This window comes from Podarcis gaigeae, assembly GCF_964106915.1.
Source record: "Podarcis gaigeae genome assembly, chromosome: 10".
In the NCBI taxonomy this organism is placed as follows: domain Eukaryota; kingdom Metazoa; phylum Chordata; class Lepidosauria; order Squamata; family Lacertidae; genus Podarcis; species Podarcis gaigeae.
Window position 1 is genome coordinate 35,276,928 of NC_139686.1, and position 18,484 is coordinate 35,295,411.

The window sequence follows — 18,484 nt, forward strand, 5'->3', positions numbered from 1 at the left end:
ACAGTGCCACCCATGTCACTATTAGATGTTGTACTAGATGTTTAAAAGAGGTGATAAGAAAAACTAGAATGACACAGCAAAGGAAACAAATGCATGGAAGGGAAAAATGCAAAAAATAAAATAAAAAATTCAATGGATCTAACTTAGTCATGTTTATTACTTTCAAGGGCCTATTCTGAATAACAATTAGTTGGACACCACACTTTATATTAAGACACTTAGCTAAAATAAATCCATGAATTATGTCAGAATTAATGTTTTTTACACCAATTTTACTGGGAAAGAGTTCACAAATCAGTTTTGAGTCCAAACCTGTAAACAACACTTAATGTCAGCCACTGGTTTTCCTTCTTGCAGGCCAAGCATAACAGCTTGCATTGTAATTTCGGCAAGTGTCTCAACATCATTGAATTCCTCCGCTTCCATTTGTACCTCACCAATCAGACTTGAGCACTCCTTCAATTCATTTTCTCAAATAAGCAGAAATGCACCTCCATCAGTACACACATTATTTTCCCAAACAGCAGCACATACAATTTTCAATTATCGTAATAATGACAAATAATAATGGAACATTTAATATGTTAATAATATAACATTTCAAGCATGCATATTAGCATCTTTTTTTTTTTTTACTCAAAGATATTGACAAACATGATCAAGATCCTGTGAGCATTGCATTGCCTTCACTATAGTGATTTAGCGCAGATGTAGTGCTGCCTGATTGTACTAAAATGTACTAAAAGGAAGGCCACATCTGCTTTTAGTAATGCAGCTTTATATACAGTGCATGCAAGATGCAGCTGGAGTTGAGTGCTACCTAAGTAGGAAGAACCTTTTTGAACGATGTAATAATCATAGTAAAAGTGTTAGGGCTAGTAGGACAAAACATATTGATGAATTATGTTAAGGAATGCAGTTAATTCTCCATGAGTCAGCAGACGATTCATTCCGCAGAATGCAGCTGCAGGCATCCTGTGACTCTCTTATCTGTGTTACTGGGCAGATTTGGCAAGTAACTGTGTATAAAAAGGGCTCAGGTTACAGCATGCTAAATGGGTTGCAGTAGGAGATTGCAGAAATTGTTGAAGGCTATCTGGTGGAACTGTAGATTCGAGTGAAGAATTTGTGAAGAGACTCTCTTTTCTGTGGTTAGCTGAACCACTTGACTGAGCTTCCACAGAGCATACACCCAACACCCCAACAAATTAACAGTAGTTTTAAGGTCAAATACTACCTTTCATAGTTTCAATGCCTCGCGCCTGTGCTGTCATCGCAGTCACTAATGCCAAACGACATCTCAGCCATATATGTATATTCATATGTTTTCGTGCTGTTACATTGTGAAGCAGATTGGAATCTTCAACATAAATTATATCACCATTTATCTAAAAGACATGGGGAAAATAAACTAACTGGGTGCATTGTTCAATTCTTCTATTGTAGAATAATTTATCATTAATGTACAGAAAAATGTAAAGTAATCTAGTACATGTATTGAGTTATTTATGAAAACAATTGTTCTGCTTCTAGTTAAATGGGTTGTAATACAGAATAGACATGTATTAATCTAAAAGGATCACATATGGTTTCCAGAGTTGGCTATAACTTTAAGGCACTTTTATTTTTTTAGCTCTGTGTGACTTATCATCATAAACTTGTCAAGATATTTTGACACATACCTCTATTTTTCTCTCTGGTTTTTTAATTGAATCAAGTGATTTCTTGAAAATTGTTGCATCTTGAAGAAGTTTTATTGCAGAAAAGGCCAAAGCAGCACTGTGATAAGCAAACGTATCATTAAACATTTAAGAAGTTTAAGTATTTCCTATTTTAAAGCAATAGTTCTCGTACCCACATCAGCTGCCATCAATTTAGTTTGTATTCATGGGAAAACATAGTATAAACCACAGGAGTTTTTAACAGAAATAGCTAACATTTTGCTGCTTTGTTGTTTGCCACCCTGGGTTCTTTAGGGGGAAGGCTGAGAGAAATTTAATAAATTTTAAAAGTTGAATTTGATAGCATTTTGGTCACTGTTCACAATCAGTACATCAACAATTGGTTCATCATCACCAGATCCTGAGTGCTACTGCAGATTAAGTGCAGGATCATTGCCCCTCAGGTCAGTTCCATGACCAACTGTTCTAGGGCATAGTCATATAGTGTATTTTTTTGTCATGACTGGAACGTATTCTGGAGGTGTCTCCTGGCTCCTGGACCATGACAGTACCAACACTTAGGTCAGTAATGCTTTAACTGAATGTGACTGTGTAGCAACATCTTGTTACCTCCTAAATCCACCCCTTCTCCACCCAGCCATTAGCAAGCCACATGGATGCCAAACTGCCCACTCATCAACACAAGATTATAACCAGCACAGCATGTGTGTGGGCCAATGGTCTCAACTTTTCTTGAAAGATAGCATTTCCAGGCCACAGTCCCATTTTGGATAAAGTCAGCTTTTCTTAAAAATAAATAAATTTTAACATAAGGACACTGTTTTTCCACTAGAATTTTTTTAAAAAAGAAGTGGAAATAACAAATGTGCTGCTGAAAACTGGATTATTATTTTTACCTGAATGCTGTTTGAAGTCTTTGCTGAGCAATAGCTGCAAGCTGAAGCTTAGCTTCAATGACAGTCTCCAATTCTGAAGCTGAACACTCATAAAGCAATGTGCCATATTTATTTTGTATGATTTCGAGAACTGAATTAATCCTTTCTTCAGCTTCTGCCAATAAAATCCCCTAAAATAATAAATCACCATTACTGAACAGTTTACAAAGAACTAATAAGAAGTTCGTGAAAAATCTTACTGCTTACTCTACATTGGAATCCACAATCTTGGAATGCTTCTGATACAACATTTAGGATATATATTTGAATCCTAGACATTCATTAAAATGCTTGAATATTATTAACCCTTGTACTGACTAGTTATACATTTGATTCTTTAAACACAATTGTCCTATACTTTGCACACATTTGTAGGCCACATTAACCAATGCTGACAGACAGGGAGTAAATAATTATTTCTTACTTTGTATTTTATCTTTAGTAGGTTATAATTGAATACATATCACAAAAATGCATGAGATCTATCATCAGATATTAAGTTCTAGTCACCAGCTCCCAGTCCATTGCCTGGGAGCCAGTTTTGGTTGTGGTTTTATATGGGATTTTGTCTTGAAGAAGTGGAATGAAATAAAAATATATTTCAGCCTTGATCTACATTAATTCAGAGTATACTGAAGATCTGCCAGCTGAGGGGCTATAGCAGAGGTGAGGAACTGAATTCGACCAGAGGATGAGCGGTGTTGCTAAGTGTGTTCCTGATTCTTTCTCTGCAGCCCAAACTCATTGTTGGTTTGTTTTTTAATTTGGCACCTTTTCCTGTCACACTACAGAGTGACAGAAAAAGGAACCTAATTCTCAAAGTGCCAACATTCGGCTGCAAAAAATCAGGAGCACACTTAAGAGTGTGTTCCCAATTCTTTCTTTGAAGACATGGCTTGAATTTCTTGCACAGGACCAACACCTCTCTGCCTAAAGCTCTAACATATACCCTTACCTCAGAACTAGCCCACATTTAGGGGTGCCAGGATGTGACTGGCAGGCAACTGACTAACCAGGCAGCTCCAAAGCTGCAGGAGAAGCCAGACCCAACACCCAGCACCCCTCCCAAGGGAAGCACCACCCAATACCAGTCCACATAACATGCACAGAAATCCTCTGCCATGCCCACCAACTGAGAAACTGGAGCACTGGCCAAAGTATGTGTAAATTTGCTCCTGAGCAGTGCAATTATGGATATATATGTTCACATGTAAAACAACACTGTTACCTTTAGCACAGCCATATTTAAAATATCTTTGTTCTTTTCAAGTTCCAAAATCATAAAACTTCTGTCTCGCTTTTCGGGTCCAGGGACAAAACCTTTGCAAAGAATAAAATACACTGTCAAATTTGAGGCAATTAAACAAAACAAAGTAGCACAGAAAGCAGCCGGGTGCTCGCCTGTGAGTTGTTCTTTTTGCGTTATCTCCTGTGCAACTCTAGAATGTATGGGCTATTATTAGTGCCATGTAATTTGCTGGTTGACTGTTGGTGACTTTCAAAAAAATAGGGAGAAGAGGACTGAAATCCGATGGATTATTTTAGGCCTTTCAAATCTAAAATGAGTTCCCCACCCACATCCCACATTTATTTGTGAAGCAGAAATACTATCAAATGGATATCACTCTGTTGAGTGTCTGATACTTGTTCTGAAGCATTAAAATATGCTTTGTCCAATTCCCTGGAAAGTGGGAGACTACTCCCTTGGTATTTGCAAAGAACTTGTTAATATAACCTCTGGAGATTTATGACCCTGAGGTAAATGGATCCAAGCCTATATTTTTTGTGAATTTAGTCATTGTTCTTCCTAGCAGAGGCAGGAGATGTCATCTAAAAGGTTATTCGTTTTTAGGGTGATCAGAGTCACACAGTTCACTCTTCTTCATGGAAGAATCAGAAATCACTTGATAAGCTGGCCCAGGTCATTTTAAGTGGTGCTGAACACTTCTGATGGATTCTGAAGCAGAAGGCAGAAGAACTGGAGGGAAACTGCTTTTCCTCTTTGTTCTGGGTTGTGTTGGGTGGGAAGGCAGTAGACCACTCTTAGAGGTGTTTTTTCTTAATTCCTATAGGTATGAGCTTAAAACCCATACATTCTGCCAGCATTACAGGAGATAACATGTAGAAGAATTCAAATAAAGTTGAAACTTTAATTATAAACACTTTAAAATGGTAAAAATTATGACCAGCCAAAGATAAGCACATTTAGGTCCTTTTATAGACTTTAGCAGTACATGCACTTTTTAAACAAAATATTTTCTAGTATGAAGAAATTTTATACTAAGCAAGGTAATAAAATCATTACACAAACATTATAAGCTTTATAAACCTTAAATGAGTGAAAATAAAATTCAGAGAGAGAGAGCGTGGGCTTTATTGTTTGCCAGTACCTTTCTGGAAAGCATCAGTGTTTCTGCCTGCCTTTCTTAAGATTTCACTGTCCATACTATACACTGTTCTTGTCACTTTTTCAGGAACACAGTTTAATGTTGCAGAGAGGCAAATAATAAGGTGCATTTTGACTAACATTAAGTTATCCATGATTCTTGGTTCACATTCTTCAGCCCAGGCTGAATGTACAGGCCTGTTAAATACATCTTCTAATGCCTTTGAAATAAAAAGGAAATTTCATAAAAATATACGGACATGCTTCATTTTTTCTAAAACTTAATTTCATGGCAACCTTACGCAGAAGCAAAATTTAAACCTAACAATGTAATACAAAAAATCTAATCAAAACTGCAACTACTACTGAACCAAACCACATTATGGTGACTCCAGGTGTTGAAGTGCGAGTAGTGCTACTATAATGTACTATACAGATATCAACATTGTTAAATATGTAACTCACCTATAAGGACATAACTACGCACTAGTGACAAACTGAACGTCCACAATATTAAAGTGGCATTTAGCCAGTTACTTGACAAATTCTAAACTTGGTATCTCCCTCTTGAATTATACTGAGGATTCTTAAGCTGCAACAATCTTATAATCAATCCCCTAACTGTAATTTGGTGTGGTATGCCTTCCAATTCAGAAGTTGTCAATGGAAACTTGCAACATGTGATGCAACTTGCAACACGTGGTGCAACACTGCGATGTACAAGGGGAAAGATGCAAACCCAGAAGCCTCTGTGATGCATGGAATCCACTGAGTCAAATGCAGAACCTCATAGTGATAGCAGCATGAAAAGTTGCACTCATGACCTACACAAAATGACAGTACTCTCTAGTGTTTTGTGTAGCGATACAGAAGTCTCTGGAGTATCCTCTTAACCAACCAAGGTGGCAGTAAACTGGCAGGTAGCCTGAGTGTAAAGATGCCCAGAAAGAAGGAAGCAAATTTCAAATCCAGCTTGACTGTGCCATTCTGCTACATTGTATATGATTCTAGGATGCCCTCTCATTTAGCACTGGAAAGATTCAAGGTGCACAGGTATGTGAGAGTGGTGATGCCATTCCAAGGAGGATTCACTCCCAAACAGCTTGGCCAGGATATATCCAACTCCCTGGGCTAAATAAATTGTCCTCAACAGCTTAGGCTGCAATCCTAACCATGTCTACTCAAAGGTTAAGTCCCACTGAATTCAATGGGGCTTACTCCCAGGTAAGTGGATTTAGGATTGCAGATTTAGAGCATAAAAGCTCTGCAGGATCAAGTCTATCTAAGACAGTGTTCTTTGTTCACTATGTCTTTGGGAAACCCACAAACACAGCACCACTCTCCCAATCATGATCTCCAGCAACTGTTATTTAGAAGTATGCCAATTGATACTAGAGGCAATATAGCCATCACGACTAGAAGCTATACTACCTTGCGCTCCATCAATTTATCTAGTCCCCCTTTATTGCTGGCCTTTAGACTTCAGTTAAACTTATTCATTCCCCAGGGACCCAATATTTTTGAGTGTTAAGACTTTAATATTTATAACAGTTGTGCTTTAGATCTATTGTCTTCATGATATTTTGAAATGTTTTGTAATGGTGCTTCGTCCCGACGGGGACAAAGAGTGGCACAGAAATTGAATAAATAAAGACACCATCCAAGTTGGTGGCAATCACTGCATCTTGTGTTAGAACATACTTTCCTTTCCATATTATCTGCTGAAGTAACAAAGTAAAAAACTGAATGTGCACCAATTCAAGTTGAGTCTCAGCCTGGTGTAAGAATCAGATACACAACCAACTTCTTACCTGTAGATTTGTATTTGTCAGGAGTGGTTGTGATGAATCAAAACTTGCAGAGACCTATATATATAAATATTAAGGCAACAGAGGAATCAAAGGGAACACAAAAAACACCGCAAAGGAAAAGCAGAAAATACTTTCTTTAAGTACAAGCTAGACATCTGACAAAAAGGGGAGAGCAGGGAAGAACAGACTGCTGCATTAGGCAGGAGGAAAAAACTGAGGGAATCGAGACTACTTCCCATAAAGCTTTGCTCCTGCCTAGCATCACGTGACGAGAACAATGCCCATCCCATTGGTTCCAGCATCCCATGATGTAAATTTGAGAGCTAACTAACTACTGAAAATCTAGGGGTTCTGTACTAATTCTAGTCAATACATTCTAATGGTCATGGGATGGCTCTGGTCGCCCTAACAGATGATCTCCGCAGGCAGCTGGATCGAGGCGGGTCGGGGCTGCTGATTCTTCTAGACCTGTCAGCAGCCTTCGACATGGTCGATCACGAACTCCTAGACCGCCGCCTTGCCGACGTGGGGATCCAGGGCACAGTCCTTCAATGGCTGCGCTCGTTTCTCTCTGGTCGGGGACAGAGGGTGGCACTTGGGGGGGAATTGTCATCGTGCCACTCCTTGGTGTGTGGAGTGCCTCAGGGTGCGATTCTCTCCCCGATGCTTTTTAACATCTTTATGCGCCCCCTCGCCCAGCTTGTCCGGAGTTTTGGGCTGGGTTGCCATCAGTATGCCGATGACACCCAGCTCTATCTGTTGATGGACGGCCATCCTGACTCGGCCCCAGATACACTGACCAGATGTCTGGAAGCTGTGGCTGGATGGTTACGTGGGAGCCGGTTGAAGTTAAATCCTTCGAAGACAGAGGTCCTCTGGCTGGGACGGAGCGATATGGGATTGAGGGGGCAACTCCCATCTCTTGCGGGGGTGCAGTTAGTGCCAGCATCGTCCGTTAAGAGTTTGGGTGTAATCTTCGATACCTCCCTCTCTATGTTGGCGCAGATTACAGCTATAACAAAGGTGGCATTTTTTCATCTCCGCCAAGCTAAGCAGTTGGCTCCTTATCTCTCTCGCCCTGACCTAGCCACTGTGATCCACGCGACGGTCACCTCCAGACTGGATTATTGTAACTCGCTCTACGTGGGGCTGCCCTTGAGACTGACCCAGAAACTCCAGCGGGTGCAAAATGCCGCGGCGAGACTCCTTATGGGGTCTTCGCTGCGAGATCATATTCATCCAGTACTATACAAGCTGCACTGGCTCCCGGTGGAGTACAGGATCAGGTTCAAGGTGCTGGTTTTAACCTTTAAAGCCCTATACGGCCTAGGACCCTTGTACCTACGGGACCGCCTCTCCTCGTATGTCCCATAGAGAAATTTACGGTCTGCAAATAAAAACATCCTAAAAATCCCAGGCCACAGAGAGGTTAGGCTGGCCTCAACTAGAGCCAGGGCTTTCTCGGCCGCGGCTCCAATCTGGTGGAATGCTCTGTCACGAGAGACTAGGGCTCTGCGGGATCTGACATCCTTCCGCAGGGCCTGCAAGACAGAGCTGTTCCACCAGGCCTTTGGTCAGGGCGCGGCCTGACCCCCTCCTCTGGCAACCCGCACAGGATTTTGCTTGATGGTTACCATTAATCTGATTTTAATTAATTTTATAATTAATGTTTTTAGAATGTTGAATTATTTTGACTGTTGTTAGCCGCCCTGAGCCAGCTTCGGCTGGGGAGGGCGGGATATAAATAAAATTTATTATTATTATTATTAATGGAGAAGGGAGGTTTTTTTTGAGATGAGCAATTCCTGTAATTCCAATAAATCTATTGTCTCTTCCTAGGGCTTCCTATTTTCCATTTTGTTTATTCTGCTTAATTAAAAGTTAAAGGACTATAATCCTAGTGAGCAATGACTAAACTGATTTGTCTTACTATTTGTCTGTGTGGCAACCATTCTTAGATTACAAGTGCTGATCTTTACAAGAAAGTATTAGGAGTTCAGGATGTCTCCTCCATGCCTTTCAGGACATGTTTGTGATAGGACTAGTATCAGGGTCAAGAAAGATCATAATGAGGATCTATTTCATATTAAGTTATGCCAACCTTTACTCATGACATGATCTACAGTAATAAACCATAGAAAAAGAACAGACTGACACACACCTATTCACAACTATGCTTAGCAATCACATCATTATTTCTTTTGTGTTAGCTCTCCAACTGATTGTCACTATGGCAGATCCCTGGTTAAGGTTAAATAACCCTTTCATCCAGGGTGTGAAACTATTTTTAAAAGCTGGAAGAATCAAAAGCAAGCGAGACCAAGCCCTCCCCTAGAAAGGGAATCCGGGCAAGTCCTTTCTAACAGACCCTGCAAAGAACTCACAGTGAACCTTAAGTGCAAGGGAGAATGTATTTCCTGACATATTAGGCTATGATATTAAGTTTTTAAAAATTTACCGGGAGTCTTGGAACAAGCTTATAGATTGCAGGTAGCTTCCAGGGGACTTTCTCTCCACGGTTGAGAATGCATAGTTCATTGAAGGCATCAGAGTAAAATCCTAAATCTGTAAGTACTTTGATCTTTTTAAAGAAAAGGTTAGTATTACACTAAATGTCCACAATAGTGACAGCTCTACATACAAAGATTTATACACAACCAAATCAGCTTTTGTGAGGGAAATGCTATAGCTTCCAGTGGGTTTACAGAGCCAGTAGTGCAATTCATTTTGTGAATTGCAGGGTTTGGATCTTAAATTTGTTATTGATGATGCAGTTCTTTTTCAAACTTGCATATCCCCAGCTCTCAGAAGGAGATGATGCTAGCTCCTTAGCTGCATCAAGCTGTCCCTTCCATGTAATCTTGGGATTCCAATGTTACTGGAGACATATGGGAAGAAATCACACCACTTAGGTAGCATAAAAAAGGAAAAGGCCATTTGGGGTTTTTCCTGTTTAAGGATAAAAAGTTGTTTCATTTCACCAAAAAACAGCTCATTTCCTCCAATTAGTTATAAATTATTATTCTCCAGTGAAATAAATTCAGCAGTAGATAATAATTTAGTAACCAATTTACATTAAGCAATCATTGAAAAACAATGTGTTGCTTAAGTGTTATATTGTTACATTACCTTGAGAATTCTTCCTTCAATACTTTTAGCTGCATTGCGACAAATTTCAGAAACCAAGTATTGATACAATGTGAATAGTGGCAAAATCTGCAAAGACACCAGAGAATTCTATTAATATATATTCATAGTTCATAAAACTTAATTGTATATAGCCAAAGGCTTTTGTAAGAGCTTTCAATCCATACATTGTAGCTTAGCAGATTCATACTTCTTAATTTATAGATCTGATTGTCACTTTTTTTTACCTTCTCTTGCATACAAAATTATGCACATTCCAAAAACATAAATAGCAATGTTAAGATCCGATTTAAAAATTCAAAAACATCATTAATGAAATGGGGACAGTGGAGCCAGCAGAAAGTACATACTGGGAGGTCCTGAATATGAGGGTGCCCTACCCCCACCCCATGCCAGTCAGTAGCTTTTGTCTATGTGTATTTTTGCATAATTGTGCTGCCTCTGGAACAGAACCCTCATGTGAGATGCAATCATACTGTACTTCCAAGTAAACATTCATAGGATTAGGTATTCAACTAAACAAGTTTCATAACCTTATACACTGGCTTCATGCTCCTTGAGTAGTATAAAAGTGAAACTACAGACCAAATTTATAACCCATTTCAACATTTAAAAGAATTACAAATGTCTTATATATACTTTATGAGAACTTACTATTAGATTTTGCTTGTTACAATGCAATTCATATATAACGTAAGTCAGGCTTCCAACAACTGTTGCGACATCAGCTCTGTAGTAATCCGTGAATAGATCAATGCCAGGAATTAATATATCTGTTTCATATTGTGCAAAGTCACAATCTGCTTTAGGATGTGGTAGTGAAACTCTAAAGAGGGACTGGAAATTATACAGTTATTAAAATCTTCCAAATCTGTACAAAAGTTTATACCCATTAAAACCACATTAATTAACGTGTAGTGCTTCATATTAAAAAATTAAGATGTTAATATAGAATAAACATTTGTTTTATTGAGTCTAGAACAAGTGGGATCATTACATTGCACAAATGCTGCATGGCACATACAGGAATCTCTCTTGCTTATTAAATAAAGTTTTAATTTACTATTACTATCTAGATCTGAAGTAGAGACATCACCTTGCCAACAAAGGTCCGTATAGTAAAAGCTATGGTTTTCCCAATAGTGATGTATGGAAGTGAGAGCTGGACCATAAAGAAGGCTGATCGCCGAAGAATTGATGCTTTTGAATTATGATGCTGGAGGAGACTCTTGAGAGTCCCATGGACTGCAAGAAGATCAAACCTATCAATTCTTAAGGAAATCAGCCCTGAGTGCTCACTGGAAGGACAGATCGTGAAGCTGAGGCTCCAATACTTTGGCCACCTCATGAGAAGAGAAGACTCCATGGAAAAGACTCTGATGTTGGGAAAGATTGAGGGCACAAGAAGAAGGGGACGACAGAGGATGAGATGGTTGGATAGTGTCTTTGAAGCTACCAGCATGAGTTTGACCAAACTGCAGGAGGCAGTGGAAGACAGAAGTGCCTGGCGTGCTCTGGTCCATGGGGTCACGAAGAGTCGGACACGACTAAACGACAACAAATCTAGATCTGAAACCAGACATAAGTCTTAAGTGGCTAGTTGGCTAGAACAAGAGTTCTCGAATGTTCTGCCTCCAGGAATCATTTGAGAGTGCTCAGGGTTACTGTGGTCCACTGGTCATAGGTGTGGAGCCACTCGCAAAATGAGTGGAAGAGTTAGACATAATCAATTGGCAGTGGCTGAAATAATTTCCAACTGAAAGATGGAAATTACAAATTGCTAGATTATTCCCTCTGCAGTGATTTCCTTGTAACAGGCAGTTCTATCATTCATCTTTCCTTAAGCTTAGTGCATACGTTGGCTCTGGGGTTATCGTGACTCATCCTTCCCATTTTAAGCAGAATTTACCAAACCAGAGACTCTTTCCTTCCTTTCTTTCCCTCCCTCCAACATTACATGCTACAGCCAACTCCTGCTCCCCAACATTCCTATGCAAGCAACAACACTTTCATGGACCTACTGATGCTGGTGTCAGCCCAGTCCAAAGGCTACAGCAGGACAGGGGAGGTGAGTCAGGAGACACTGGGCTAGCTACAGTGCTGAAAGCCACCTGAAAATGGACTGAGGCCTACTTGGTGCTCCTTGCTTGGCTACAACTACCACCTTGAATCAAACAGTCTAGCTGGGATTTCCACTTCTGTCATGCCTTTTCATAGCTTATTTGGGGTTATGGCAGCTCAAGACACATCTTCATCATACTGAAACAGAACAATAGCATACACAATATATGGCCTCTAGCTTCTGCAAAAGGGATAGTTTGTATATTTTGTGGGTGGGAGCAGGCCTCCCAAATTTCCTTTCTTCTTAGAAACAAAGGCAGACAGAAGCAGCAGTCAGTTTCATCTAGCCAAAGCCCTTTTGGAGCATCCTTCAATCCCCACAGATGGAATTCCTAGCTCAGCTGCTGTCCTTCATAGCTCTCAGTAGACTTGACTTTGTTTATTTTAAGTTGCTGATCATCCAAGCAAGTCAGAAATCTGCCTATGAGCTTTCTAGACTTCAGGCCCTTCCTTGCTTCCTAGATTACCAGCAGCTTTCCTTCCTTCACTTCCAGATGTTTCAGAACCCTATTTTTGGTGGATTAACCCACTAAAGAGATTGTTCTGCAAACCAAGCTAGTAAGAGGCTTTCACACACTATTGCAGACATTATTGCCAGAACCATTACCTACTTATTGAGAGTGAAAATCTCGAAAACAACTTTTATCAGTTATTAGACAAGATACAAATTAAAGCATATTGATTACCTTGAAGAGAATGGCGGATAAAATGCAAGCTTTGGTTCTTAATTTCACATCATACAACAATATGTACCTATGTGCAGAAGCAAAAGGGGGGGGAAGAACACTGTGACTGCTTTAATGTAACCAAATTTTTGAACTTATTTCTACCTGAAAACAAAACTCTTCATGTTTACGTATTATATCAGACAATGATATAATGATCAGCAAATACATTTTTCTACTTATATGCTTTGTGTATGTTAAGTAAGATCTCTGAATGCATCACACATATATTTGAGGGGAACATTTGACTCATAATAGGCTTGTTGTTACCCCTCAGGTTCATGTTAAAGGTAGAAGAACTGGGGTAAAGAGGGATCACTGAGAAAGGGTGCTGCCGCATATCTGGGCTTCCTGGCAGTGGAGTCACTGCCACTTACTTGAAGGGAGAGGGAAAGGGCTGAGGTGATGGGGAGGTCAGGCTTATTTGAGCATATTGCCAAAGCCAATCCAGCACTTCTGCTGATGCTCTCCTGGAGTATATGCAGAGCATATACCTTCTCCCTCCCTTCCTGCCCTCTAGGTAAATGTTCTGGTATTTTTATCCCACCCTTACTTTCAGGGTGGCACACGGGAGTATACAGTGGTACCTCGGGTTACATACGCTTTAGGTTACGTACGCTTCAGGTTACAGACTCTGCTAACCCAGAAATAGTACCTCGGGTTAAGAACTTTGCTTCAGGATGAGAACAGAAATCGCATGGCGGCAGCAGGAGGCCCCATTAGCTAAAGTGGTACCTCAGGTTAAGGACAGTTTCAGGTTAAGAACAGACCTCCGGAACAAATTAAGTACTTAACCCGAGGTACTACTGTAATTTGTGTGGCTATATGTTTCAACTTGTTATTTTATATTAAATATTTTATATTTTTCTGGAAATACATATTAAATTCAAATGATAGTAAAAAACCGACATGAAATTACAGGCAATTCCTGCTTTAGGCACATGCAAATGATACGCGATCATGCACACAAGCATGGCGTCGAACCTGGAAGCAGCTCCCAAATGTCATAAAGACATCATGAAAAGGGGAGGAGTGGGGCGGAGCTGGGCAAAGTGGGCTTATGCAGGCTCCACCGACGCGTGTGGGGGTCTGGAACAGAAGCCCTGCACAAAATGAAGATTGCCTGTACAAGGTAACTTGGATAAAGATGCAGTATGAATACAAACTTAGACAGCATGTTTGAATGATTTATTTATCAGTATTTCTGATAGGCGCTTTTTAAAAAAGAACTTCATTAACAATAAGAAGTATTCTATCCTTTATTATATACGCATGAATTATTCTAGGATCAGTGGCTGAGAAGGCTGCATTATATACTCACTGAGCTATTTTGGCTGCTAAGATTGCTCCTTGTAAGCAACCCCAAATTCCACCCCGAGAAACAAATTTCTCACAGTAACCTTGAGAGCTATTTGCCAAGTTGCCAGTGGCATTCTCTGACAAGCCGTCTAACTTGTGCCAGTGATTAAGTGCATCAACTATTTTCAGGACTCCATCAAGGCCTTGACACCAGCATTTGAAAGCAGCTCTGAAAAACATTTAAAAATATCCAATGTTTCACTGACATTTATTAAAATGCAAGATAATGAAAATATTTTATTTGGCACCACACCTTCAAGCACAGATGTAACAGGTTAATGAAATGCAGTGCGAACTGCAAAAACTGGAAAATCAAACACAAGAGGCATATTTTTTTCCAGTCACTCTTCCTATACCTTGGTCTGCAAAACAAAACAAAAATCCTTCCAGTAGCACCTTAAAGACCAACTAAGTTAGTTCTTGGTATGAGCTTTCGTGTGCATGCACACTTCTTCAGATATCGTGCATGCACACGATAGCTCATACCAAGAACTAACTTAGTTGGTCTTTAAGGTGCTACTGGAAGGAATTTTTTTTGTTTTGACTATGGCAGACCAACACGGCTACCTATCTGTAACTTGGTCTGCAACTTAACAAAAAAAAAGAAATCTAAGGAGGGGCCGGACACACACACACACACATACACTATCCACCTAGTGGTGCGGCAATAAAATTGCTGGTATGTTTGCAAAGCTAAGCAGGGTCTGGTATGGTTTGAAATTGGATGGGTACCACATGTTGAGATTGTGCAATGCAGGAGACTGAACTAGATGGCCCTCAAGGTCCCTGCCAACTCCATGATGTCTGTGTTTTTTAAGTGACATGGCCAGGAAACACAGGAACATAAATACCCCACATCAATCAGAGATGTCATTGCCTCCCAGAAATAGTGAAATTGGCAGGTGAATACATGATTTCCCTCTCTTTTTCAGAAACAGTGGGACAATCCACACAGGGATGCTGAAAAGCAGCTGCTTCCCAGGTAGGAACTAAGGAAACCTAGGCAAATTCCAAAGCAAATGCAATTCATCATGCCCATTATGAAGGTTGGAGGCGACTATAGCTGGAAGAGATCTGATTGCCCTGCAGTGTTGCTTACACTGAATACTTCAGGTCAGGCTCAGAATGGGATAAAGGTATTGTCCATTGATAAATCCCAACACTTGGGCTCTGGAAGTAGTATAGAACAATCTTGCAGTTTAGGCCATTGTCAAACCCTGTTGCAAGGAAGGGGACTGTGCTGAGCAAGGATGCTTTATAGGAGGCCTGCAATGTTGTATACAGTAAATATTGTAAGATAGATGCCCTCCACACCTCTCAGGTTGCAGCAAATATTAATCTACTTAAACTGCACACACAGAGACATTTTCCCAGGCCAAATCCAGCACTCAACTGCATACAGAAGCCTCGCACCCCACTGACATGCATGCAAACCACTTGCACTTTTAAAAGTACGGTTGCAGTTGCCTGATGTGTAGTTTTCCATTTCCTAGTGAAAGGTCAGCAGCGTGGATTGAGGGCTCCACCTAGTGATCCAAAGGCAGGCAGCAACTTTTTGGGAGTCAGGACGTCCAACAGGCATTCAGGTCATGGACTCGCAAAGCTTGACAGCCGGGAGTGTAAGGGCAGAAAGAAAACATACCACCTCCCAATGTCAATGGGACTTGTGCTAATAACAAGAATCCTGCAGCCAACCCAACTAGGGCAGGGTCTGCCGACCTTTCATTAGGAAATGGAAAAGTACGCTTCAAGCAGGTACAACTGTATTTCCTCCCCAATTTCCAGTGAAAGATCAATAGAGTGGGATTCTAACCTTTCTAGGGTGGGAGTGCAAGGGCAAGAGGTTGTGGCAGGAGGACCTGCTGCAGGACCACCTGCCAAATGCCGAATCCAAAGCATCCTGGCGGTAGTACCTGGTGTGGGTACTGGGTGCTGCCCAAGTAACTGCGTGGCAGAGGGTGGGAAATAAAAATAACAGCTACGGAGTGAAGGGAACCAGAGGGGAATGTGCCCATGGGGAAGGAGGACTATTACTAATTCCCTACGACAGACGAGGAAAGGTTTAGAAGAAATTCAGAGAGAAGTAACTGAAAGATGAGCAAGAGTGATAATGACTGGCTACACTTCAACCAAAGGCAGGAGCAGAACTGGATGCATGCTGGCAATCCTGCCTCCCCAAGGGTTGCTTGAACCCCACAAGAAATTGGCCCAGTTATGAAGGCTCTATAAATTACAGTGCTATTCTTCCGCCAGCAAAGGATGGTTAACGGAACACAATCTCTTCTGCCTTCTGGCCACTCTGCTGACCTTCCCCTGGAAATGGGGAAATGTTAAAACTAAAACCAAATGCACATTAAGACCTAAATTAAAGTAGGGACACTTTCCTTCAAAGCTAACTTTTGTGTTTTGTTTTGTTTTTCAGTTCATACAATCACATTTTACTTAGTTATTGTAAAAAACAACAACCCTGTTTATCACAATTTCATTTAAAAATATTAAAGCTGTTTATAGCAATTAAAATCACATAAAAATAAAAACCGACCACTAGCTGACTTATTATGTACAATGGTTTTCCTTATTTTCCTCTGAAATACCCACTTGATTCAAGCAACCACATGTGCAGTTGCAGGTTGGGATTGAAGTACCTGCTCCAAGTGCTTCCTATCAGAAGGTGGAAAGAGAACGGCTGTAAAGCCCTTCGCCACTCTTAACAAGGGATTCCCACAAAATTTATGATGCAAACGCAAGCAAAGCATATGTCAGCAACACTGGCACACACTTGAACATAAAACCTTGTCTCAATCAAAACAATAGTATTTGCAGGCCCCTAGACTTCAGTTAACAGCCTTTAGCTATGCTTTAGCTAATTATGCATTAAAACTGAAAATTTAAGGACAGTTTCATTTTATATCTGTTGCACTATAGATACCTTTTGTTTCCTGTATAAAAGTGAATATTTCCGAGTTCACTGAAAGCCTGCACCATGAGGTCTTGCTGATCATTTTTTTGAAGAGCCTCTGTTTTTCATTGGTTGAAGGAGAATTTTAAAAAATATAAATATTAATACACACTTAATATATTTATGTAAATCAACTTATATGAATTCAGAAATAAATCATTATCCTAAATAATATTATTCATTTATTTCACTTATGAATCCCCATAAAAATCCCAAAGCCACTTAACAATAAATCAGGGGATGGGGAGCTAACTCAGGATCTCAGCCAAAGATCTTTTCTACAGTAGAAAAAAGCATATGGGTACAGAAGGAACTTTCATGGGATAGACTATATGCCACCAAAATTTGTGGACACATACTTGTAAGTATATATCTGTACATATATATTTGTAAGGGAAGCAAAACAAATTATAATCTTACCAAGTGTTTGCTCATATGAAGAGATGACTACTGACAGTTTTGACCGGGGAATGGAGTTGCCTTGAACCAAACTAATGCTAGTAAAATTTTCATTAGAAAAATCAGGTGGTTCTGGCTGATATGTGAACTCAGCCCCCATCATAAATTCCACTTTTCCATGTGAAGATGCCTTCCATCTTGTGTCTACTCTTCCACACTCTAGATTAGAAAAGTGATTAATATACTGAATATACTCTATCCAAAAGATTTTGATTCTGGTGGCAATTAATTGTAGAAAAAGATTAATTTCAAAGGTAATGCTCTGTAATTCCAGGAAAAAAAATGCTTATTTACACTTCCTAGCCAACACAATCTATTGGCTGCAAATACAGAATCTGTATAAATTCTACAAACACAGAATTAAAATTAATTTGCCAAAGATATTCACATTTAAGGCTGGTGCAGATGTAAGAGAACAATGGTCCTCAACTAAGATAACCATGTAGTGGTTATATCACCAAACTCATAACTTCTCGTATGAATATAAAAAGCATCTGCATTAATAATTACCTTCTTTTTCACACTAAGCTTTCCAGTATTTGACTTCTTAAAGTAGATCAATTGTACACACAATCTTGTTGTTAACCAACAGATGTTATAGCAATTACTCACCTTGTGTGTGAGCAAGAAATAATGCAAGCAATTTCCTGCTATATTTAATAGATCTACTGTGGTATTTTGCTTTTTCCAGGCTTTCACTGAAACACTGCAGTGCATCTGACACATCCAGAGGAACAGAAACCAGTGCTCTTCCTTGATCCGCATCTTAATTGAAGCAATAAATATATTAAAACCTAAATATGGATCTTTCCTTTCTTTTACAGCAAACGTTTTAAATGCTTCAATGATTTTGTTTCACATTTGACAACATTGGTCTGAAACAGACAACAAACACAATTT

At 39.8% G+C, this 18,484-nt stretch overlaps 1 protein-coding gene across 2 annotated transcripts in view; it reads right to left on the reverse strand.

Moving 5' to 3' along the window:
- Window positions 1–18,484, reverse strand: part of CFAP54 (cilia and flagella associated protein 54) — a 105,866-nt gene that overhangs the window by 15,895 nt on the left and 71,487 nt on the right. For both annotated transcript variants that reach the window (XM_083698503.1, XM_083698502.1), the window contains 15 exons: window positions 18,197–18,349; window positions 17,546–17,743; window positions 17,096–17,183; window positions 14,129–14,335; window positions 12,769–12,835; window positions 10,616–10,798; window positions 9,944–10,030; window positions 9,273–9,395; window positions 6,815–6,868; window positions 5,008–5,224; window positions 3,846–3,937; window positions 2,579–2,748; window positions 1,683–1,779; window positions 1,238–1,388; window positions 313–470 (listed from right to left, as the gene is read on the reverse strand). In XM_083698503.1, coding sequence (XP_083554629.1) covers window positions 313–470; window positions 1,238–1,388; window positions 1,683–1,779; window positions 2,579–2,748; window positions 3,846–3,937; window positions 5,008–5,224; window positions 6,815–6,868; window positions 9,273–9,395; window positions 9,944–10,030; window positions 10,616–10,798; window positions 12,769–12,835; window positions 14,129–14,335; window positions 17,096–17,183; window positions 17,546–17,743; window positions 18,197–18,349 — 2,045 coding nt within the window. The remainder of the gene's footprint in view (window positions 1–312; window positions 471–1,237; window positions 1,389–1,682; window positions 1,780–2,578; window positions 2,749–3,845; window positions 3,938–5,007; window positions 5,225–6,814; window positions 6,869–9,272; window positions 9,396–9,943; window positions 10,031–10,615; window positions 10,799–12,768; window positions 12,836–14,128; window positions 14,336–17,095; window positions 17,184–17,545; window positions 17,744–18,196; window positions 18,350–18,484) is intronic.